The sequence below is a fragment of the Mizuhopecten yessoensis genome, unplaced genomic scaffold, assembly GCF_002113885.1.
Source record: "Mizuhopecten yessoensis strain PY_sf001 unplaced genomic scaffold, ASM211388v2 scaffold716217, whole genome shotgun sequence".
NCBI lineage: Eukaryota > Metazoa > Mollusca > Bivalvia > Pectinida > Pectinidae > Mizuhopecten > Mizuhopecten yessoensis.
Window position 1 is genome coordinate 69,676 of NW_018480006.1, and position 26,768 is coordinate 96,443.

Below are 26,768 nucleotides of genomic sequence, written 5' to 3' on the forward strand. Positions count from 1 at the left end.
CTTTAAAGATAAGGTTCAATTTTTGTTTAAATTTAAAATACAAAAGCTCTCTATAAATTCCTGTTTTTATTTGTTGTTAGTGACATTGTTGTTTAATAAAGGGTAGGATCAGACAGGCAAACATGTAGGATATCTTTATCATATCGAGTTTTCCTACGAAACAATTCTGTTTTATTTAGCGCAGATAAAGGCGTCATAAGTCTTCATTGTGTAAGAGACGTATTTCCCTCGGCTATAGAGTTTCACTGAAATCCTAGCTTCCCTCTGCGCTACACCACGATGTACATTATTTCCAGATTCATGACTTTTGGAGATATTATGAGGTTACTGGTATTTGGCGCTGGTAGGTTTGTTGGGGGAGAAGGGTAGGGTGTATTAGGTTATAAATATTATCTCCAGATATTCTTTATCCTCTTTACCGTTTTTTCTCTCGACCCATTCTAATTGGTTTACCATAGGAGTGGAACACACAAACCGACCCTCCACCACAGCTTTAGAAGAGCATACAAGATTATGGAACATAAAATCTCTCTGAAATTCGATACTCTTTGTCGTCATGTTTGGGTGTAAAATCAGAAAAAAATATGATAGGCTGTTTGCCGGCTTCCTGTGTTTGTACGGGGATGGATTTACTCTGGCTCTTTCATTATGGCAATGCATGTGGTAAAAATTAAACCTACAGCTGCAGATGAAATTTCACCATTTCCCCTAATGCTGTGGGTATCAGTTTACGTCGGGCGCGCAGTACACGAGCTATGCATCTCCATATTATTCCTTGGGCAGTACAGGTACCATACGCACGCACGAGAGATAGTTCTAAAATTAGAAAACCACAGGAAGTGAGTGGTTTGCCTCGCGGAGTAATCGTTGATGTTGGTAGTGGTGAGGATAATAGTCATTTATCAATGCGATATTAAAATATTAGGCCCATGTTGTATTTTTTTGAATAAATCAACATAAAATTAACATAGCTGATGTTTTTTTAAAGACATTTCTGATTGATGATATATCTCTATCTGTTTCTGTAGCTATCATTTGACGTCACAGGGACAAAGCGCTGTTTTACCACACTGTCAATGCATTGCACACACTACACACCCCTTCCGGTCGATGACACCCCCACATGTAAACTTTTACATAATACACAATAGCATTAAGCCCAAAAACCCATATTAGTATAGTATCCTGTCATTACAAACGACTGTAATCAATTTATCTCGTTACTGCTTGAAATAAACTCCAAAGCAAAGTAGGAGAAAATGTCCACAAGATTAGTTAACGAATAGGGAAAAAACAGTGGATCAATAACCGATCCTTGAAGAAAACGGCCTAATATGTTTGTCAACTGAACAGTCGCCAGGTACTGGCCGTAGGTCGGTGGTTCTCTCTGGGTATTGCGGGTCTCTTCTACCACCATATTTCGTATGCAAAAAGAATACTTACTCAAACATTGAATACAGCAAAGATAAACTGTTTTTGCAAGTGTAAAAGTCAAATATCTAAATATGACGCATTCCTCGCGCCATACCAATGCAGTATCAGTTTACAAGATGAGGCGTCTCGTACTTACTCAGTCTGGAAAAGTCGCTTCGCCCAGAGAGACTGTCGTCGTCGTCGTCGTCCTCGTCGCTGAGGATACTATCGTCGTCGTCTCGACTTCCACCGTCCGTTGGCGAGCGGACGTCGTCGATGCTTGTGTAGCGCTCGAGATTGAGATGTTCAGTGTCCTCACTGTTCACTTTGTCATAGCCATACCAACCCAGTAGCTCATTCATAGTATTCTCCGCATAGTCCTGCAACATACAGAAAAACAGAAATGGCTATAGTAATGATTAAACGTTCCCGAGTCTTAATAGACCAACCATTTCAGATAGGCTCACCCACCGTACACATATCACTCATACTATCCACGATATAGCCCTAGGCTTCCTTTATAATACAGAAACAGTAGCTACCAAATGTTCAACATAGAATCGAAAGGCCTTTCTACAAACAGACAAATAGAATGGTAAAGATAGTCGTCCCTTCCTGAAATCAAAACATAAACAGATTGTCTTCAACCTTGCAAACCTTGCAATTAGTAGGACGATATAGATCTACACTAAGAATCAGATTGATAAAACAATGCGTTTATTTTAGTCAAGCTTGGGATCTGACATATTTTTATTTTTATTTTTTTAAATTCTAGACGCACTAGACCTTTAAGAAATCTACAATGTTCAGTTCATGCTGTCTAAAGTTAGAAACGTTAAATCAACATTTACTTCCGTGTTTTGTAAACTTAACCAATCAAAACTTTGAAAATTGTAGTCGTGATTTGTTTTACAGGAACGTTCAGAAGAGGACAAAAGAACGCCCTAATGTACATGATTCCAGCAAGTAACTTCGACACTGGTACTTCTGCTTTTAGTCGACGGAAATACGATAGCTTAGGATATCAACATACAAACGACTTTATTATACAGTAGGTCGTACGATGAAAAGTCCCGTTCCACTACCAGTATTTCATCAAAATATTGTACAGTACAAAGTAAGTTCATGTGTTCTAGGAGTTTCTGAATGTGACATTTACTTTGGTCTTTGGACTGAAAGCATGGAACTTTGCTGCTTTTGTATTTTACCAAACTATTGTCGATGCTTAAACATTATTTGTAGCCCCTTGGCATGGAATCCTGAAAATGATGACATAGTATTATTTTGAGAGCTTTCCTGATGTTTATTGAGAATTATATAACATTTAAAAGTTTAGATCAAATACCACCCCAGGTAACCACAGCTTATCGAACGGTTATTGTGAATGACAATGCTGCATCTAACTACCAATTCGTCAAACAGCAGACAGACACATGTAGATAAATCGACTCATTCCAATATGTTTGGAGTGTCTCAAATTCGGCAATGTCTCGACAAACCACGAATGCGAACCCAAATATTCAAACAATATTTACTACCTCCTGGCTGAGAAACTTCTGTTTATACATCCAACATGGATGCAAGTTCAGTTTCAGATACATATACTAAGGTCAAAGTTAACAAAAGACTGATTGGTAAAATGTCACAGTTTGATATAGATTGAATATGAAGTCAAAGAAAAGGACACAGTTTTTTTAAGTCCACTTTAAGGTCACAGTTAAAAGCAGTTTCTCTTGCATGTCACATTAAAGAAAATATATACTTAACGTTAGTAGAAAGGCATATTGAATTATTCCTGACATGAAATAACAAGAAGTTTGTATTTTCCTCCAATGACTTGCATGTACGTAGCTAACTAGGTTTACAATAAGAGGGTGATGCTAGTGACCCCAATACACCCCAAGCTGCTGTCTCTTCGAAACAAAACAAAATAAAACTAATCACTGAAAAACATTCATGGAAGCTGAAAAAACCGATTCGTCAGAATTGTATACTTTGATACCTCTATATACAATGCATTAAGCAAAACACAAACTGCACAACGACGTCATCAATGCATTGCCGTCCGTTAGAAATGTGTGGCCTTGACCCTTATATTTCAAAGATAACACTGCGTGTTATTATGGGGGGAAAACCTCCCAGATTTTAGAGAAACTTTCTTGCAAAGAAATATAAAAAACAATGATTTGTAATAGAAGTTTCAGCCTTCAGCATGTTTGAAATGCGGTCTACTCCAACATCCATGGACTCGACCAGATTATCTTTCATTAAAACAACCATTAGAAAAAAACTATTATCGTACACCAGAAACAGTGCGGTAAGGTGTCAGTGGACCATGGTCGGAGTGGTCGCGTATCGTCCTTACTGATCAATACCTTACCACTGGTCAGTACCTTACCACTGGTAAGTACTTACGTGTTGGCTGGCTCAGGAACGTAACAGGTATTGTACACACAAGGCGATGGAGGACACACAAAATGATAACGTTACAACAGTCAGAATTGTTGTGTACATGTGTTCAGTCACAGTGGTTAGCCGAGCTCAACCGCAACGTCCTTTATAGTCCACACTCTCTCGTTTCTCCATTTAATAAACGATGAAAGAAAAAACCCTGCAAGATAATACTTAGGGTATGTCTTGTTTTGGTAGCGTTTGAAAGGGGAGAAGCATCATTTTCTTATTAAGACGCAGGTGTGCCACACAACGCAAGCTTGACAGAGGCCCTACACGACACATATGTGTGAAGTAACATTAATTGTTACAAGATTTTATTCTCCTTAGCTGATTTTGTATGAAAATAGGTACGGAATTCATGAACATGTAACTTTGGAAAAAATATGGCAATGTTCTTTTCTCAATGTTATTTCAAGCTAACATGACTTAAAACAGAAGCGTAACCAGGTGAGAAACGACAGGTGCTACTCGCAACACCTTTCTGCCCGACGATAGCACACCCTGAAAACTCTACATGGTGTGAAATTGAAATTGTAAGAAGTTGACTACTTAACTGGGTGTAATATGACACAAGATTTGGAAGGTGACGGCCGGAAAGAAAGACACTGATATCAATATGGAAACATATATGTCCTTATCGCCACACGGTTCTTGGGTGTAGGATTTCAAAAAAGACTTTGACAAATAAATTTACATATATCCATGTCCTTGTGATTGACAGTTGTCATAAAAGTGAAATGTAAGTCTGTTGTGTATTCTAATTGTGAATATCATGTTTACACACAGATACACAAAAGCTATTTGGCCTGTGCCTACCTTATAACAAAAGTGAACCAGCTTACATTGCTGTTTTAACATTCAGCGCTACACAATTAGTACACTATAGATGGAACAGTACAGGGTCAATCCTCACACAGGCCACAATGTACCAGCTCGAGATTCTCGTATCAGATAGATAGCTTTAGCGTGCTGTACCATACCGCTATGTCAAGAAAAAATATATGTTTCTGCCTCGTGAACATGGAGTGTTTATCGGGCCTACAACCCCCATATCGTTTTCGACATATGCTTAGCCACACCTATATATCAAGTTACAACGACCTTCTCGATCTCCGCATGATTCGAACTATGGCCCTAAGCACACACAAACATGTACCTACTACGGCGACCATCATCAAATAAGAACTGCCTGTAAACACACCGACTTGATCTTTACACCTATTGGTCAGAACTATCCGACAGGATTGCAGATGTGCTTAAATAAATAAGATTTGTAAAGCCAGTATGTATTTTGCCAAATCCGTAAATAGTATCTATATTGTATATCTTACTATAAGGAAGAAAGATGTAGAATAAGTATGAGGTAAATTGAAGCGATATTGCCACTAAAATAACGCTAGCAACCACAGGGACCTGATCATTCGATACTGCTTTATTTGGATTAAAACTCAGGTGTTCAGAGTAATTTTACACGCTTTAGGGGTTTAGATAAATTTACGGTAAAAATGACACCCTCTATGAAAATATGTCTGTAACAATTTCTCAGGTCCCTTTGCTATACGAACGTCCGCAATGCAACCAAGAGGTCATTACGTTACAGGACCTACTTCCGGTGTGCCGTGAAAGACAGGAGACGAGTTATCTCACCACATGTTGCCAACGTATGCTTGGCAAGCTTTTTTTAATTACTTGATCTGTATCTGAAAAGTATTTGATATAGTATAACGTCGACGCGCAAGGTTACTACACAGGGAGCTGTCACGTTTACCGGAAGTTGATCTAAACCCCTAAAACGTTTAAAATTACTCTGAACACTTTAGGTAAGGTCCAAATATAGTTGTAACAGATGCTTAAGTCCCTATGTTTTATTATAGGAACTAAAATTTCATAAAGCGTCAACATATAATGATAATATCATACCTCAAATATAGTCTAGTGCAACACACAGGGACAATATCAGACCTCAAATATAGTCTAGTGCAACACACAGGGACAATATCAGACCTCAAGTATAGTCTAGTGCAACACACAGGGACAATATCAGGACTCGATAATAGCACAGTGTCACTACACAGGGACAATATCAGACCTCAAATATAGCCTAGTGCAACACACAGGGACAATATCAGACCTCAAATATAGTCTAGTGCAACACACAGGGACAATATCGGACCTCAGATATAGTCTAGTGCAACACACAGGGACAATATCAGGACTCGATAATAGCACAGTGTCACTACACAGGGACAATATCAGGACCCGATAATAGCACAGTGTCACTACACAGGGACAATATCAGACCTCAAATATAGTCTAGTGCAACACACAGGGACAATATCGGACTTCAAATATAGTCTAGTGTAACACACAGGGACAATATCAGACCTCAAATATAGTCTAGTGCATCACACAGGGACAATATCTGACCTAAAATATAGTCTAGTGCAACACACAGGGACAATATAAGACCTCAAATATAGTCTAGTGCAACACACAGGGGCAATATCAGACCTCAAATATAGTCTAGTGCAACACAAAGGGACAATATCAGACCTCAAATATAGTCTAGTTCAACACACAGGGACAATATCAGACCTCAAATATAATCTAGTGCATCACACAGGGACAATATCAGACCTCAAATAGAGTCTAGTGCAACACACAGGGACAATATCAGACATCCGATATAGTCTAGTGCAACACACAGGGACAATATCGGACTTCAAATATAGTCTAGTGCAACACACAGGGACAATTTCAGACCTCAAATATAGTCCAGTGCAACACACAGGGACAATATAAGACCTCAAATATAGTCTAGTGCAACACACAGGGACCATATCAGACCTCAGATATAGTCTAGTGCAACACACAGGGACAATATCTGACATCAAATATAGTCTAGTGCATCACACAGGGACAATATCAGACCTCAAATATAATCTAGTGCATCACACAGGGACAATATCAGACCTCAAATAGAGTCTAGTGCAACACACAGGGACAATATCAGACCTCAAATATACTCTAGTGCAACACACAAGGACAATATCAGACCTCAGATATAGTCTAGTGCAACACACAGGGACAATATCCGGACTCGATAATAGCACAGTGTCACTACACAGGGACAATATCAGGACCCGATAATAGCACAGTGTCACTACACAGGGACAATATCAGGACCCGATAATAGCACAGTGTCACTACACAGGGACAATATCAGACCTCAAGTATAGTCTAGTGCATCACAAAGGGACAATATCAGACCTCAAATATAGTCTAGTTCAACACACAGGGACAATATCAGACCTCAAATATACTCTAGTGCAACACACAAGGACAATATCAGACCTCAAATATAGTCTAGTGCATCACACAGGGACAATATCTGACCTAAAATATAGTCTAGTGCAACACACAGGGACAATATCAGACCTCAAATATAGTCTAGTGCAACACAGAGGGACAATATCAGACCTCAAATATAGTCTAGTGCAACACACAAGGACAATATCAGACCTCAGATATAGTCTAGTGCAACACACAGGGACAATATCAGACCTCAAATAAAGTCTAGTGCAACACAGAGGGACAATATCAGACCTCAAATATACTCTAGTGCAACACACAAGGACAATATCAGACCTCAGATATAGTCTAGTGCAACACACAGGGACAATATAAGACCTCAAATATAGTCTAGTGCAACACACAGGGACAATATCTGACCTCAAATATAGTCTAGTGCAACACACAGGGACAATATCTGACATCAAATATAGTCTAGTGCATCACACAGGGACAATATCTGACCTAAAATATAGTCTAGTGCAACACACAGGGACAATATCAGACCTCAAATATATTCTAGTGCATCACACAGGGACAATATCAGGACTCGATAATAGCACAGTGTCACTACACAGGGACAATATCAGACCTCAAATATATTCTAGTGCATCACACAGGGACAATATCAGACCTAAAATATAGTCTAGTGCAACACACAGGGACAATATAAGACCTCAAATATAGTCTAGTGCAACACACAGGGACAATATCTGGACTCGATAATAGCACAGTGTCACTACACAGGGACAATATCAGACCTCAAGTATAGTCTAGTGCATCACAAAGGGACAATATCAGACCTCAAATATAGTCTAGTACATCACACAGGGACAATATCAGGACTCGATAATAGCACAGTGTCACTACACAGGGACAATATCAGACCTCAGGGACCGGAAAACGTACAATGTGCTGTTTCGTGCAACAATGATATACCGTCAAGTCATGTTTACCGAAAACCAACACTGTACTTCAGCAGATGAGGGTTCTTTTAGGGTTTATCAGTAAATAAATGCAAATTCCCAATGAACATCATGGGGATACTGACAGTTCTAGGACCTATCTGAAACACTGTCGATAGAAGTATTTTGGAATTATTCCATGTTGACTTTGAGATTTTGATATGACCTGCGAAATGGACACTTGGAGATACCACAGTAATACTATAGCCGTTTGATTTAGCTATTGTCGTGACTAAAACCAGACTTCATAGTTGGTTTTCAGGGGCCTCTCCCTTCTCGAAATACAAGCCGCGCGCCCAAACCGGATCATGTTTCTTTGATTCCCGTGTAAGCTATTAAAGCACTCCGATCAACTTTTAGGCTTCTGAACAAACAGAAGGATTCTCTGCATCGTATTTCATGAAAATATTGCGTCTCGTGTTTCCTGTGGGATCGAGTTCTAATTGCATACCGGTAAAGGTCTGCAACTATATCTGATATTCCCGCGGTGTCTGGTGGCACGTGCATTGACGTCATATTATACAGAGCCCGGGTCATTTTTCAAATTTCAGGAACACCTGCATCTTCTCTTCGTCCAAGATGGCTTCCCTGTATGACGATGATATCAGAGTCCGCGTTTCATCAAACATAGGTGCTATTGTTGAATTCATTCGATAGAGCAATGGAAATAAATGCTACATATCTAGGAATACAATGTATACAGTATAACCATGTTAAACGCAAAATTAATGAGATAAGAAAATATTTTTTATGAAAATACAACTTATTCCGAAATATGTGCAGTGCATTCAGGAATGAGTATATTCGGGTGAAAGAGAAGATGATACAATACTTAGGAGACTCCTAATGACTGGTATGACTCGTTTTATATCGTCATTAAAATCATCTTCAAGGTGGCTATATTGTGTAACAGCTTGGAACACGTTCATGCATATGCATGATGCACTTGTTGATATTAAACTCTAGTATCGGTAGTTAAACTGTGTTTAACCACCAATATAAATGTATCGATAAGCTATTATTAGATTCTTGAGATTTTTTTATGAAATTATTGACTGTTTCATTGAGACAAATCTTTAATTTATTCCTTGGATTATTAGTTGAATGATTCGTTGGTAACAGTGGGTATACGGATGAATGTCTCATGTCACGCAGACGGACGCAAGGAAGAGAAGGGGACGTGAAAGCAGTCAATTGCTTAGTTGTAGTGAGAGGTGTGTGCTCACCTTCATAATATCAGTTGTAGTGAGAGGTGCGTGCTCACCTTAATATCATTTGTAGTGAGGAGACGTGCGTGTTCACCTTAACAGTTGTAGTGAGAGGACGTGTATGCTCACCTTAACATCAGTAATAGTGAGAGGTGAGTGCTCAACTTATAAATATCAGTTGTAGTGAGGGAACGTGCATGCTCATCTTAACATATGTTGTAGTGAGAGGTGCGTGCTCACCTTATAAATAGCAGTTGTAGCGAGAGGACGTGCATGGTCACCTTAACATATGTTGTAGTAAGAGGTGCGTGCTCACCTTATAAATATCAGTTGTAGTGAGAGGTGTGTGCTCAACTTAACATCAGTTGTAGTGAGAGGACGTGCGTGCTCACCTTAACATCAGTTGTAGTGAGAGGTGCGTGCTCACCTTAACATATGTTGTAGTGAGAGGACGTGCATGGTCATCTTAACATCAGTTCTAGTGAGAGGTGCGTGCTCACCTTATAAATATCAGTTGTAGTGAGAGGTGTGTGCTCACCTTATAAATACCAGTTGTAGTGAGGGAACGTGCAAGCTCATCTGAACATCAGTTGTAGTGAGAGGTGCGTGATCAGTTGTAGTAAGGGAACGTGCATGCTCATCTTAACATCAGTTGTAGTGAGAGGTGCGTGCTCACTTCATAAACATCAGTTGTAGCGGGAGGACGTGCATGCTCACCTTATAAATATCAGTTGTAGTGAGAGGACGTGCGTGCTCACCTTAACATCAGTTGTAGTGAGAGGACGTGCATGCACACCTTATAAATATCAGTTGTAGTGAGGGAACGTGAGTGCACACCTTATAAATATCAGTTGTAATGAGGAGACGAGGCATGCTCATCTTAACATATGTTGTAGTGAGAGGACGTGCATGCTCACCTTAAAAATATCAGTTGAAATGGGGAGACGTGCATGCTCACCTTAACATCAGTTGTAGTGAGAGGACGTGCGTGCTCATCTTAACATCAGTTGTAGTGAGAGGTGCGTGCTCAACTTATAAATATCAGTTGAAGTGAGGGAACGCGCATGCTCATCTTAACATATGTTGTAGTGAGAGGTGCGTGCTCACCTTGTAAATATCAGTTGTAGTGAGGGGACGTGCGTGCTCACCTTCACATCAATTGCGGTGATGGGACGTGCGTGCTCACCTTAACATCTGTTGTGGTGAAGGGACGTGTGTGCTCACCTTAACATCAGTTGCAGTGAGGGGACGTACGTGCTCACTTTAACGTCAGCTGTAGTGAGAGGACGAGCATGCACACCTTACTATCAGTTGCGGTGATGGGACGTGCGTGCTCACCTTAACATCAGTTGTAGTGCGAGGTGCGTGCTTACCTCATTGTCAGTTGTAGTGAGAGGTCGTGTGTGATCAACGTAACATCCGTTGTAGTGAGAGGTGCGTGCTCACCTTAACATATGTTGTAGTGAGAGGTGCGTGCTCACCTTAACATCAGTTGTAGTGAAAGGCTCGTGATCACTTTAACATCAGTTTTACGTGCTCACCTTAACATCAGTTGTAGTGATGGGACGTGCGTGTTCACCTTAACATCAGTTGTGGTGAAGGGACGTGTGTGTTTATCTGCGCATCTTTTGTGGTAAAGGGACGTGCGTGCTCATCTTAACATCAGTTGTAGTGAGAGGACGTGCTTGCTTACCTTAACATCAGCTGTAATAAGGGGACGTGCGGGCTCACCTTAACATCAGGTGTAGTGAAAGGCGCGTGCACACCTTAACATCAGTTGTAGTGAAAGGCGCGTGCTCACTTTAACATCAGTTTTACGTGCTCACCTTAACATCAGTTGTAGTGATGGGACGTGCGTGTTCACCTTAACATCAGTTGTGGTGAAGGGACGTGCGTGCTTACATTAACAGTAGTTGAAGTGAGAGGACGTGTTTGCTCGACTAAGAATGAGTCGTAACGCGAGGGAATGATCGATCACCTTAGACTGAGTCGTACCGCGAGGGTGAGCTCGATCACCTTAGAATGAGTCGTAACGCGACGGTGAGCTCGATCACCCTAGACTGAGTTGTAACGCGACGGTGAGCTCGATCACCTTAGAATGAGTCGTAACGCGACGGTGAGCTCGATCACCTTAGAATGAGTCGTACCGCGAGGGTGAGCTCGATCACCTTAGAATGAGTCGTACCGCGAGGGTGAGTTCGATCACCTTAGAATGAGTCGTACCGCGAGGGTGAGCTCGATCACATTAGAATGAGTCGTACCGCGAGGGTGAGCTCGATCACCTGAGAATAAGTCGTACCGCGAGGGTGAGCTCGATCATCTTAGAATGAGTCGTACCGCGAGGGTGAGCTCGATCACCTGAGAATGAGTCGTACCGCGAGGGTAGGCTCGATCATCTTAAATTGACTTGTAATGTATGGACTTGCACACTCACCTAAGTTTGAGTTGTAACCCAGGGATTTGAGCGATCACCTTTAAATGATTGATAAATCGAAAACGAGCGCACTGTCCTTGGAATGAGGGGTAAGGAGGTGACGTGTGCGCTGACTTTAGATTGAGTAGGCGAGGACATGCATGCTCACCTGAAAACGGTTGAGGTAATGCGAGATCGTGCGCGCTCATATTTTCTTGGGAACCTATGTGATCTGGAAAGATGTGACGTTAACGGTTTTACACCGTTGTAGGTAACTTAAGTCTCTTTGTTTATCTAGAAATCAGGATTCAATCTCTCAGGTAGACTGTCAACATTGCCTTTCACTCAACAAACATAGCTAAAGACTACTGTAACAGGATAGCCCGACTGTCAAACGTACATATTAGACATGCAACACGATAGCTCTGGCTTCTGCTCTGGCCCGACAAAGGTGTGAGACGAACGCAGAATCAGTGATCAAAACCATGCGTCAGACAGGCAAGGTGTACAACTATCACCAACTTAATAGAGATGTGCGTGCGTTTAACCGTACCTGTAGTTTAGCGTTGAATGTTGATTGTATATATGAATCAGTTTGTGTAATAAATAGTTATCGTTATTTTTCTTTCCTTGTTGAATCGAGGTGTTGTATCCTTTTGTCAGATGTAGTGATTCATAGGTTGGTAACTTGAATACCACGTTATGAGGACTGTTTCCCCATATACAGTACGGAGACGGTATTGATTAAACTCTCACAAGCTAATGCATTTAGTTTTTAAATTAATTTGTATTAGTTACAATATATTAAACACAAAATTAAGGCAGCTAAGAAACATTAATCATGAATACAAAAAAGGGCATGAATGATGAATCATTTATGAACGATATGCCAGTTAATTGGGTTTTAAACTCATTATTTTAAATAAAATTCGAGAAATGATATTTGAAACTGGGTGATCCGCCATTTTTTTGAATTATTGAATATGTCTTTGGTGCAATGCTCCACGCTATTAGCACATCCTTAGAATGTGTTGTGCGCTGGTTTACATTGCTGAATCTAAATAAATCAATAGTCCTGCAGAAAGGCTAAGATATATAGCTTCGAATCGGTTCAGTTAGAAAAATAACTATCAAAGAAGCATACTTCACGAAGATTTATCGATCTTAACTTGCCCTAACGTATCGTACACTCGGGTCGTCAGGACATCAACGTGATTGAAAGCCACCGTTTCGTATCTAAAAGGAGAGCTTCCTTGCCAATTCCAAGAATATGCTATTTTATTGAACAAGAATTCACAGACTCAATTATATGGAAACGTATCATGCTATGAAATAACTTTCAGTCCGAACAAACAACGTATACGTCATCATGTACCATACCATAGCTAAACTATTACCGCAGTGTCAACACACAGTGACAGTCCACACAGTACTATACCATAGCTAAACTATATACCGCAGTGTCAACATACAGGGACACAGTACTATAATATAACTAAACTATATACCGCAGTGTCAACACACAGGGACACATTATCACACCATAGCTAAACTATATACCGCAGTGTCAACACACAGTGACAGTCCACACAATACTATACCAGAGCTAAACTATAAACCGCAGTGTCAACACAGAGGGACACAGTACTATAATATACAACTAAACTATACACCGCAGTGTTAACACACAGGGACAGGCCACACAGTACTATACCATAGCTAAACTATAAACCGCAGTGTCAACACACAGGGACACAGTACTATAATATACAACTAAACTATATACCGCAGTGTTAACACACAGGGACAGGCCACACAGTACTATACCATAGCTAAACTATAAACCGCAGTGTCAACACACAGGGACACAGTACTATAATATATAACTAAACTATATACCGCAGTGTCAACACACAGGGACACGGTATCACACCATAGCTAAACTATATACCGCAGTGTCAAAACACAGGGACAGTCCACACAGTACTATACCATAGCTTAACTATATACCGCAGTGTCAACAGCGACAGTCCACACACAACTATACCATAGCTAAACTATATACCGCAGTGTCAAAACACAGGGACAGTCCACACAGTACTATACCATAGCTTAACTATATACCGCAGTGTCAACACACAGGGACACGATATCACACCATAGCTAAACTATATACCGCAGTGTCAACACACAGGCACACAGTACCACACCATAGCTAAACTATATACCGCAGTGTCAACACACAGGGACATAGTACCATACCATAGCTTTTTACAGCAATGTCACCACACAGGAACATAGTTCCCTACACTAGCTAAACTGTATACCACAGTGTCAACACACCGGGTCACAGTACCATACCATAGCTTTTAACAGCAATGTCAAAACACAGGATCATAGTTCCCTACACTAGCTAAACTGTATACCACAGTGTAAACACACAGGGACACAGTACCATACCATAGCTTTTTACAGCAATGTCACCACACAGGAACATAGTTCCCTACACTATCTAAACTATATACCACAATGTCAACACACAGGGACACAGTACCATACCATAGCTTTTAACACACAGGGACATAGTTACATTATTTAGTTCCATTATTACCACAGTGTCAACACACACCGGGTCACAGTGTCAACACAGTACCATACCATAGCTTTTTACTGCAATGTCAACACGCAGGAACATAGTTCCCTACACTAGTTAAACTATATACCACAGTGTCAACACACAGGGACAGAGTACCATACCATATCTTTTAACACACAGGGACATAGTTCCATTATATACCACAGTGTCAACACACGGGGACACAGTACCATACCATAGCTTTTTACTGCTATGTCAACACACAGGAACATAGTTCCCTACACTAGCTAAACTGTATACCACAGTGTCAACACACCGGGTCACAGTACCATACCATAGCTTTTCACTGCAATGTCAAAACACAGGATCATAGTTACCTACACTAGCTTAACTGTATACCACAGTGTCAACACACAGGGACACAGAACCATACCATAGCTTTTAACACACAGGGACATAGTTTCATTATATACCACAGTGTCAACACACAGGGACACAGCACCATACCATAGCTTTTTACAGCAATGTCATCACACAGGAACATAGTTCCATTATATAGTTCCATTATTACCACAGTGTCTACACACACCGGGTCACAGTGTCAACACAGTACCATACCATAGCTTTTTACTGCAATGTCAACACACAGGGACATAGTTCCCTACACTAGCTAAACTATATGCCACAGTGTCAACAAACATGGACACAGTACCATACCATAGCTTTTTTTTACTGCAATGTCAACATACAGGGACGTAGTTCCACTATATACCACAGTGTCAACACACAGGGACACAGTACCATACCATAGCTTATTTTTGCAATGCCAACGCATAGAATGATGAAGTGTCAACACACATCTTAACGGTATGACAGCACTAGGAGACATAATAGCTAAAAGGTAGATACCATATTGTAAAAACACAGGGACATGGTACCGTGTAATAGCTAAACTAAATACCGCGGTATCAACACACCTTGACACTGTTCCATACCAAACTAAATACCGCAGTGTCAAGACAAAGGGACGTAGTACCATACCATAGCTTGTTAACACAAATATCAACATACACGGAAATTGATCTCAATAGCTGAAACAGCAGTGTCAACACACAGAGACACAGTATCATACATTAACTTTACAGGTAAATAACACTATGTAAGCACAAAGGGACACGCCACTTAAATATTAGTAAACATAAGCCAATGTCATCACAGAGAAACACAACCATCTACATTCTTTACAGTCCTCCCAGTAACACAGGAATCAAACCCAACACAACCATCTACATTCTCTACAGTCCTCCCACTAACACAGGAAAAAACCCGAACACAACCATCTACATTCTCTACAGTCCTCCCACTAACACAGGAAACAAACCTAACACAACCATCTACATTCTCTACAGTCCTCCCACTAACACAGGTAACAAACCTAACACAACCATCTACATTCTCTACAGTCCTCTCACTAACACAGGAAACAAACCTAACACAACCATCTACATTCTCTACAGTCCTCCCACTAACACAGGAAACAAACCTAACACAACCATCTACATTCTCTACAGTCCTCTCACTAACACAGGAAACAAACCCAACACAACCATCTACATTCTCTACAGTCCTCTCACTAACACAGGAAACAAACCCAACACAACCATCTACATTCTCTACAGTCCTCCCACTAACACAGGAAACAAACCCAACACAACCATCTACATTCTCTACAGTCCTCCCACTAACACAGGAAACAAACCCAACACAACCATCTACATTCTCTACAGTCCTCCCACTAACACAGGAAACAAACCCAACACAACCATCTACATTCTCTACAGTCCTCCCACTAACACAGGAAACAAACCCAACACAACCATCTACATTCTCTACAGTCCTCCCACTAACACAGGAAACAAACCCAACACAACCATCTACATTCTCTACAGTCCTCCCACTAACACAGGAAACAAACCCAACACAACCATCTACATTCTCTACAGTCCTCCCACTAACACAGGAAACAAACCCAACACAACCATCTACATTCTCTACAGTCCTCCCACTAACACAGGAAACAAACCCAACACAACCATCTACATTCTCTACAGTCCTCCCACTAACACAGGAAACAAACCCAACACAACCATCTACATTCTCTACAGTCCTCCCACTAACACAGGAAACAAACCCAACACAACCATCTACATTCTCTACAGTCCTCCCACTAACACAGGAAACAAACCCAACACAACCATCTACATTCTCTACAGTCCTCCCACTAACACAGGAAACAAACCCAACACAACCATCTACATTCTCTACAGTCCTCCCACTAACACAGGAAACAAACCCAACACAACCATCTACATTCTCTACAGTCCTCCCACTAACACAGGAAACAAACCCAACACAACCATCTACATTCTCTACAGTCCTCCCACTAACACAGGAAACAAACCCAACACAACCATCTACATTCTCTACAGTCCTCCCACTAACACAGGAAACAAACCCAACACAACCATCTACATTCTCTACAGTCCTCCCACTAACACAGGAAACAAACCCAACACAACCATCTACATTCTCTACAGTCCTCCCACTAACACAGGAAACAAACCCAACACAACCATCTACATTCTCTACAGTCCTCCCACTAACACAGGAAACAAACCCAACACAACCATCTACATTCTCTACAGTCCTCCCACTAACACAGGAAACAAACCCAACACAACCATCTACATTCTCTACAGTCCTCCCACTAACACAGGAAACAAACCCAACACAACCATCTACATTCTCTACAGTCCTCCCACTAACACAGGAAACAAACCCAACACAACCATCTACATTCTCTACAGTCCTCCCACTAACACAGGAAACAAACCCAACACAACCATCTACATTCTCTACAGTCCTCCCACTAACACAGGAAACAAACCCAACACAACCATCTACATTCTCTACAGTCCTCCCACTAACACAGGAAACAAACCCAACACAACCATCTACATTCTCTACAGTCCTCCCACTAACACAGGAAACAAACCCAACACAACCATCTACATTCTCTACAGTCCTCCCACTAACACAGGAAACAAACCCAACACAACCATCTACATTCTCTACAGTCCTCCCACTAACACAGGAAACAAACCCAACACAACCATCTACATTCTCTACAGTCCTCCCACTAACACAGGAAACAAACCCAACACAACCATCTACATTCTCTACAGTCCTCCCACTAACACAGGAAACAAACCCAACACAACCATCTACATTCTCTACAGTCCTCCCACTAACACAGGAAACAAACCCAACACAACCATCTACATTCTCTACAGTCCTCCCACTAACACAGGAAACAAACCCAACACAACCATCTACATTCTCTACAGTCCTCCCACTAACACAGGAAACAAACCCAACACAACCATCTACATTCTCTACAGTCCTCCCACTAACACAGGAAACAAACCCAACACAACCATCTACATTCTCTACAGTCCTCCCACTAACACAGGAAACAAACCCAACACAACCATCTACATTCTCTACAGTCCTCCCACTAACACAGGAAACAAACCCAACACAACCATCTACATTCTCTACAGTCCTCCCACTAACACAGGAAACAAACCCAACACAACCATCTACATTCTCTACAGTCCTCCCACTAACACAGGAAACAAACCCAACACAACCATCTACATTCTCTACAGTCCTCCCACTAACACAGGAAACAAACCCAACACAACCATTTACATTTTTCTAGTCATTACCTAACAGAGGAAACAAACCCCAGTCAACCATTTTCATATCCTCAACTCAACACTTTCTCCAGGAGACAAAACCCCTTTCAGCTGTCTACAATCACACAGGTCGTTCCCGTAATACAGCGAACAGCACTCAATATAATCATGTATTTCATTTACCCCGAACCGATTTGTTATTTTACGACAAGACATGTTTTCCTTTCTTCCTGGCACATATTGATAACGATACATAGAAAGTGTGGAAATGTAAAAAGATGAACAGAGGTTCAAACAAAGCCAAAATTCGAGCTCAAAATCGGTTAAAGTAGGGCAGAATATAAACAAAAGAAAGCTTTACCAGGAAACCCGTGAAAAAAAGACCAGGTGTTCTAGAATAGTAAGCGTCTCCTGCTGCAACAGAGAAAGATTAGAAGGGCTGCGCTTTTTCGACAATTGAATAGTGTGGATGACCAAATATGTAGTCAGTATATTTGAAAACAATATTTTTTAAAATAAGTTTTTTTTTTATTCAGTTATCATTATATGCAATTCCTTCCTGTTCCCTTATTCTTCCTCTGATTTTATTTGCAATTGTCGGAGAGAGGGATTTTGTGTTCAGGCCTCTTAAAAAACATATACTGAATATTTAAAACATTAAAATGTGTTTCGAATAAAGCTATGCTTCTATTACAATGTATCTTGTATGTTCTATGCTCTAATTAAGGACGTAACAAGTACCAAGTTGAAGTATGACCCGGTCAAGGAGGTAACGCTTGCGACCTCTAGCCAACAGTTCGAGGAGGCTAGACAGACTTAGAAGTACAGGTGAAGTAACCGAGACGTTCATTATAATATTCTGTAACATTTCACCAGACGATATTGCCGAGTAATGAATGTTTCATATTTCGATAATAATTTAATTCTTATTGTATTATGTAAGTATAATATCATTGTCATCCATTATATATCGCCTGTATATAAAGTAGTTATCAACCCAAATATAGATATTTTAACAAACTGATTGTTATGACAATAAAGTGTATGAAACCGAGCCTACAAGCGACCTTGTTTCTGTTGAGCGAATTTAATATAATACGGGTTTAACAAAGTGGGTTTTGTCCGATGTTGGTTGAGTGGTGTCGGATGTCCCTCACTGTAACCCGATACATACACAGACGAGGCGAGATCTCTGAAACTCGACCACCCTATTCCAATACTCTTTTTGTGTCGCCAATTGCTTCGCGTTTAAGTGGGTCGGGTTAGGTTTCATGCAAGATAAATAAGTATTAGAGATGTAATTATCAGGCGAAAATGATGAAATAAAATACTTTACCGAAATGTCAATTTCACAAGCACGTTTTGTTGAACAGAGAAGCGGGATACATTTCTTTTCATTTGTTGAACGTATCATATCACACAAAATAGCCGAGTTCGGGTTTCAGTGATTACAGAATGACTCAGGCTGTATTTGGTAGGAATCCTAACTTCCTTTGACAGTCACTAGACGTGTTTAATTTTCCCACGTTGTTTAAACAGCGAGACAAACACGAGATCACGGAAGCTTCAACATCTGACTCTGTAAGAAATTGAAACCAAGATGGTTGTCACAGAGTATTAGTATTTCCCTCCAATAGAATCCTTAGTAACAGACAACCGGTTGCTATACGTTCAGATATTGCTAAATCCAAATATAAGCCCCTTTCACTATGGTGACTGGGTAATGTAAGACAAGCCATGCAGCTTGGGTTTTTGTTTAACATTATTTCCATGTGTTTGCCGAAAAGCTGCCAAATGTTCTTTCCAACCTGCATATCGTATTTCACGATTAATAAAATTCTTAATACTCTTTCTGATGGTAATTGTAGATGTTCCATCTGCAGAGAACTGCTTTCAAGTTGAAAACTAAAGACAAACTACGGATAGAGAATGAAGGGTATCTATTTCATCCCCTGGAGGTGGTTGCAATCACCTGCACCCATGCTGTCGGTTTTGTACATTTCATCGTACATTGGAGCTGCCGGTAAATTTTACTTTCAAGTCTTAAAGCCAGAAGTAATTATATATCATATATACCAACTACGCGGATGGAGCATATGTTGTCTGTTAGCAAGTATACATTGACGTAATTAAAAAATTGTCTGGTGAAACCCCGTGGTGATGAACAATTTACACTTGGTACTGGAACAGGAATTAAATATCCAATACTTTGGTCCCCACACACTCGTCTGTATGTAGCTACTGATCTGTCTGGACACAGAGATGCTGCTATTTACTTTCCTTCTAACGGCCCATTAGTCCAGTAATATGATCTTAATCAACAATTTGAATAAAGAAAGGGGCTCTCATTTTTTCTCAGTTTAAACAATGTAATATTTCTTATGATATTCAACTTATTAAATATGATAATGTATAGGTATATGATATAACAGTGAAACAATTCAATACCCTAAATAATGTACTACTCTGACGAAGTCATACTGTAAATAATAACATACTATAAATCATTTAAAATAAAATAGATCCCTTAACTTTTGCGTATATCTTCTTTCAAGTTTTTTTTCTGCTAAGGAACGATTTATTTATCTACAAAACTATACAATAACTGATACATATTTCCGTCTTAAAAAGTGAATGATCGCGTCATCACTCTCGATTATCCAGGAAAACTGATATTAAAGCCTTTAATTTTAATTTCATTAATATTGCAAACAGTTCAGATCATCACAATCAGGGTTTTTTTCTGGAAAGTGTATAATGATGTCCTTATTACATCACTGAACTACCAAAGTCACACTTACATGAGTATATTGAAGATGTTGAAAGGAGAAAGCTGTCTGGGTATCGGTTAGCATTTAAATATTGTAACAATGATTAATCTGTACATGTTTATGTCGTTTTTGAACACCAAGCCAACCCCTCTATTGTAGTCCACAACGTGAGTTGTTGATGTTGCTACTAAGGAGAATACAAACAGTTTATTCAAATTCTTCACGAAAAACAACAAGAAACGAAAAACATCAAAACAAAAAGGACATGATGCTCATCGTGCTAATTACTCCCGGGAGTTGAGTACACTGTGTTACTTACTCCCGGGGATTGAGTACACTGTGTTACTTACTACCGGGGGTTGAGTACACTGTATTACTTACTCCCGGAGGTTGAGTACACTGTGTTACTTACTCCCGGAGGTTGAGTACACTGTGTTACTTACTACCGGGGGTTGAGTACATTGTGCTTCTTTCTCCCGGGGGTTGAGTACACTGTGTTACTTACTCCCAGGGGTTGAGTACATTGTCCTTCTTACTCCAGGGGGTTGAGTACACTGTGCTTCTCACTCATAGGGGTGGCGTGCACTGTGTCACTTACTCCCGGGGGTTGAGTACACTTTGTTACTTACTCCCGGGGATTGAGTACACTGTGTAACTTACTCCCGGGGGTTGAGTACACTTTGTTACTTACTCCCGGGGGTTGCATGCGCTGTGTTACTTACTCCCGGGGGTTGAGAACACTGTGCTTCTTACTCTCGGGGGTTGCATGCACTGTGCTACTTACTCCCGGGGGTTGTGGACACTGTGTTACTTACTCCCGGGGGTTGAGTACACTGTGCTACTTACTCCCGGGGGTTGCATGCGCAGTGTTACTTACTCCCGGGGGTTGCATGAACTGTGCTACTCACTCCCGGGGGGTTGTGGACACTGTGTTACTTACTCTCGTGGATTGAGTACGTTGTGCTACTCACTCAAAGGGGTTGCGTGTACTGTGTTACTTATTCCCGGGGGTTGAGTAAACTGTGCTACTTACTCTCGGGGGTTGCATGTACTGTGCTACTTACTCCCGGGGGTTGATGACATTGTGTTACTTACTCCCGGAGGTTGAGTACAATGTGCTACTCACTCATAGGGGTGGCGTGCACTTTGTTACTTACTCCCGGGAATTGAGTACATTGGCTTCTCACTCCCAGGGGTTGAGGACACTGTGCTACTCACCCTGGGGGTTGCGTGCACTGTGCTACTCACTTCCGGGGATTTAGTGTACTATCTGTTTTGCTACTAGGAGTTAGTGAACTTGAGTATGGGCAGTAAAACCATCCTAAGATAGTTGTGTTTCACAAGAGTGCATCATTCAGGCATGTTAGTTAACTTAAATAATTATAAAATCTTATAACAGACTACTGTTGTACGGGTATAAGTGGAACACTGAACGCCAAAATCAATTACTGTCATTATCGTAAAATATAGACGCTGGATATCAAACCTTCCCTAGACAAATACTAATTATGTAAACTAACGAACGTTACGTAACTTGTGTAGGAATATTTGAAGCTATGTGGGCTTTGATTTAAAATGTCCGAATTATTTGTGACAGACATCTTGGATCAAAATTGACCATACAACTATGGATAATAAGATGATGAATTGAAAGAGCATTGTATTATCCTAAAAGCATGTATATAAGCTAAAAATAGGGAAAAAAAACATAAGATAGGCTTGCTTCAGAATTTACGAGAAAGTAATAACTTTAGTACCTCGAATAATCCTCCTGCTCTACGATAACGCTATATTCTATGTTTATATCAACATTATATTTCTTTTTAACAATTTTGCAATTGTCTACCGTTTCCCCGAGTGACCTGACAGTGTTAATGTGCCGTTAAGAAGTACATGTACCTAGCTATTGCGGTAACGTCAAGACGAGACACGATCCACGGTATTACGGGAAAAGAATCAGCAGTATTTTTTAAACATTAGGAAATATTTCAGGCGAAATGTCAATGGATAAGACCGGAATAAAATGACACAGAAATCCCCCATAACAACTGTTATCTCTTCGTGGTATAATAGGTCTGTCCTCCTAGGCCAGACACGAGTTCAAATTGCACAGAAAAGAACTTTAAGGGTTCTTTATCAACACCCAAAGGGATAATGAAATACATAGCTGTTATTGAAGACATGACAAGGCGGCATTTGTTTCCCACATCTAAACAACAAACTGAATAGTTATCATTAGGGTTAAAGATAAGTTGGAATTTGATAGGACGTCGTACAAGGAATCACATTAGACCAATCATCAAATTACGGTAACTAAAACATAACTATATAATAGAAATATTCGAATTTCATCCCAGGTTTTCATGCATTACGAAGGACTGGCATGCACAGTTACCGGTTTTGTGTAAGAGATAATCGTTTTCTATCAATTCCTTCTAAAGAAATATCAAGTTTCCCCCTTAAATTCCTCTACTTCGTATCGTTATAATTCGCACGATAAAACAAAACTATGAAGAATGTGTCCGTATGCCTCACAAAGAGATTGATTGTGCCCAATAACAAAGAATGGAGTTACAATAGTGGCAACATTTTTATCAATAGTACATGTAGGGTGTTTTCCAGAAAGCATATTATGTGTGCCCATTACCTGTAATGTTACCTGGAACGACGAGGTAACGAGAGAATATCTGCTGCAATGTACAATTACTGACCATTTATGTCGACGGTTAAGGGCGAAAATTATTTCTGTTTATTTGGTGACGTGGACAGAAAATGATTACTTCGTAATTAGGGAATACAAGTTAATCCGGCACGTACAGGGACTCTTACGTCAATAGATTTCTAATCCAATATATACCTGTTACATATGACAGACTGAAATTAATTAAAATGTATAGCCTGTGCGCGTTAGTTACATATTTAGGGTGATTTTTGTATATCAGTTATTGTAATAATGAATCTTTTGCTGTCATTCGAGCACGCCTAGCAGCTATCATCCGTATGTAAAGTATAACGTACACTGTTCCAACCTTACGATGCTGCTCTATGTATAAAACAGTTCATACTTATAATGTTGTTCTTCCCCATGTGTATGTCATAAAGTGTCAGCTTCGTTTAAATAGACATCCTGCTGTATCACTCGACATCAATTTTATTGGTTTTCTATTGTTTGTCTCTGTAAGGCTTTAGTGTTGATGGTGTAGTGATAATCAATTAATTAACCAAGTAAGCAATCAGGGAATCAGGCAATCTCATCTTAATGAAGCCAGTACAAAAGAACATCGTTAAAACTTAAATATGCATATTATTTATATGCGGAATTCATATGTAAATGATGTCGCGATACTATGACGTCAACAGTTGACAACTTTAGTCAGAGATCGAAACATTAATATAACAAAAACATACTATTTTTGGACAAAAATATGAGATTTTGTGTAAAAGAAGTAAATATAAGTAATTACATAGGTATAGGTGTATTTGAGTGGCAGGTAACGTGAATGTCGAGGACACATCAATATCATGATGCCACGTGCTTAATGATGTAAAATGTAGTGGGTGTCATGTGATAACAAAAGATGTGTATAATGGACAAAGGCACGTGTTTAGAATAGCCATAACAGAGTGAGAGCATGGGCTCTATTAGGCGAAAGAAGAACTTGCCAGTTAGATAGTTAGGCAATTGGATGATTTGTGATCACATGCCAAAACAGTCAAGAAGACATTTTTAAAATTCTGATGGTATATAAATATCAATCACATTTAGTGAACGAAATACATTCCTAAATTAGGGAAGCGTTTGTGTGATTACTTTCATAAATACAAATCTGCACCAGTGGGGAAAATAACAATATCTAAAATCATGTCTTGCGATCCCATACCTACAGGAAGATATGTGTGAACACTACCCAGCTTGACATGATGACGGGTTGTACTCGTCATTGTATCCTATACCCTCCACCTATGTTCATCAGAACGACCAGACCTGAATCAGTGGGGCATTATGTTTCACGATTAGCTCACTAAACCAATAATTATATATTTTCACATATCACCGAGTTCCCCCCCTCGGTGGTCCAATACTTACCTTACCTTATCTATGTTGTCGGTGTACAATAATCAGGTGTCTTTAAAGTCCGATTTAAAGGGGCGGGTGATTACATGTTTGATCATGGAACAATACAGAGATACGGCGTAGCTGACACATAGTTAGTTTACAAAACATAAGATGTATAACCATATAAGTATGTCCTTCAGATTGTCAATAACTACCCAATATGTCCCAACAGTATACTAAATCTATATTTCTTACTCAAGTAGTGATGTCTACTGTTTGGAATTGATGGGTCATTTTGATAGTCAGTATGGGTGAAGTTTAAAATATCACTGTCCTACGAATGTGGTTTATTGATATAAGCCTCAGAAAAGCGGTGTTAAAGATCTCGATCCCATGGATCTATATTACTGATATGGGTTTAACAATTTGTTTTATAGACCTCAGTTGCATGAATGTGCCTTTATCAATATCACTCTCGGGAATATATATATTGATATATCGACCTCTCTTAAGTTTTTAAAGTTCTTGATCCCACTAATGTTTATTAAGATCTTGATCCCATTTTTTTCATAGATATCGACCTCACTTATGATTTTAAAAATCACCCATGGAATTAGATAATGTTTTAAGATCTTGATTCCATTTCTGTCCTATACTTTTGTATTTTAATAGATGTCGATCCAATGAATGTGTTTTTAAATACAAAGGCGACGTGTGTGTCAAAGCATCGTGATTATTCCATGGCTGGTAGCCTTTATGTTTGGGATTAGACAGATTGCTAAGAGAATGATGGGATGTGTCACCATAAGAGTGTTGGACAGTGTCTGTTCTAGTACGACATTAGATAGAATCAGCTTGTATTAGGGTCGAAGCTTTTAACGGAGAGGGTGAGAAAAGAGCAGGGGTTCAAACAATGTCCCTGGCTAGACTTAAGATCCCATATGGACTCGGAAGCTCCAACGGATAATTAGGCAATCTCGTCGCCGCTAAATTGGCTTTGATCGATTTGATATATATGTCGAAGCTTCGGAACAGTAAGTGAGGCGGAAGTGGTAACATCGTAATGTCACCACCTTCCGTCTGTAAAACTCGTACAAAGTGACACAGAGTAACATCTGACTAGTACAATAGTATACATACATACATACAAAAAGTAGGTACATTCTTCGGTAACTATCTAAGATAAATTGTTATTACATTATATAATATCAATAACAACAACATCTTCAAGTAGAAAACGGAGATGGTTTAGCTTCAGCCAAAATCCTCATTGATAGCCACAAGAAGCACATTCTAATAGTTTGACTACACATTCACGTTAGATTTTACATCTAGTGTAAATCATTTTCATTTTTGATATTGAAGGTTTGGCTAAACCTAAACTAATTTTTTGCGTCTTGTCCAAATCCTCTTCAAAAACCAACAGCAATTACAAGATGCATTACACGGGACCAGTTCCTTATGTTCTAAACCATCTATAAAAAACATCAGTTTCAACGGGTTTTAATTCACATGAACCAACATGTTTTATCTCTAGTCCAAATCATCTATAACAACCAAAAACAACTACATAGTACAATACACGAGCGTTATTTTCATTCCTCTAGCCTAGTCGAAATAAAATATTTGAGATGTCTTAAGAAATTCTTATGAAGCAAAAGACACCATCTTGTGTTTACTGTATACTAAGAAGGATAGCAGTCTTGAGAGACCAAAGTCAGCCTCTTGTGATATTTATACGTAGATGCCCGGATGACCAGCTTGGACGATTACTCGACA

General features: G+C 39.8%; 1 protein-coding gene across 1 annotated transcript in view; it reads right to left on the reverse strand.

Annotated features, from left to right (window-relative positions):
• Positions 1 to 26,768, reverse strand: part of LOC110442136 (sine oculis-binding protein homolog) — a 43,218-nt gene that overhangs the window by 14,265 nt on the left and 2,185 nt on the right. Inside the window, exon 2 of the mRNA XM_021485601.1 lies at positions 1,571 to 1,793. Coding sequence (XP_021341276.1) covers positions 1,571 to 1,793 — 223 coding nt within the window. The remainder of the gene's footprint in view (positions 1 to 1,570; positions 1,794 to 26,768) is intronic.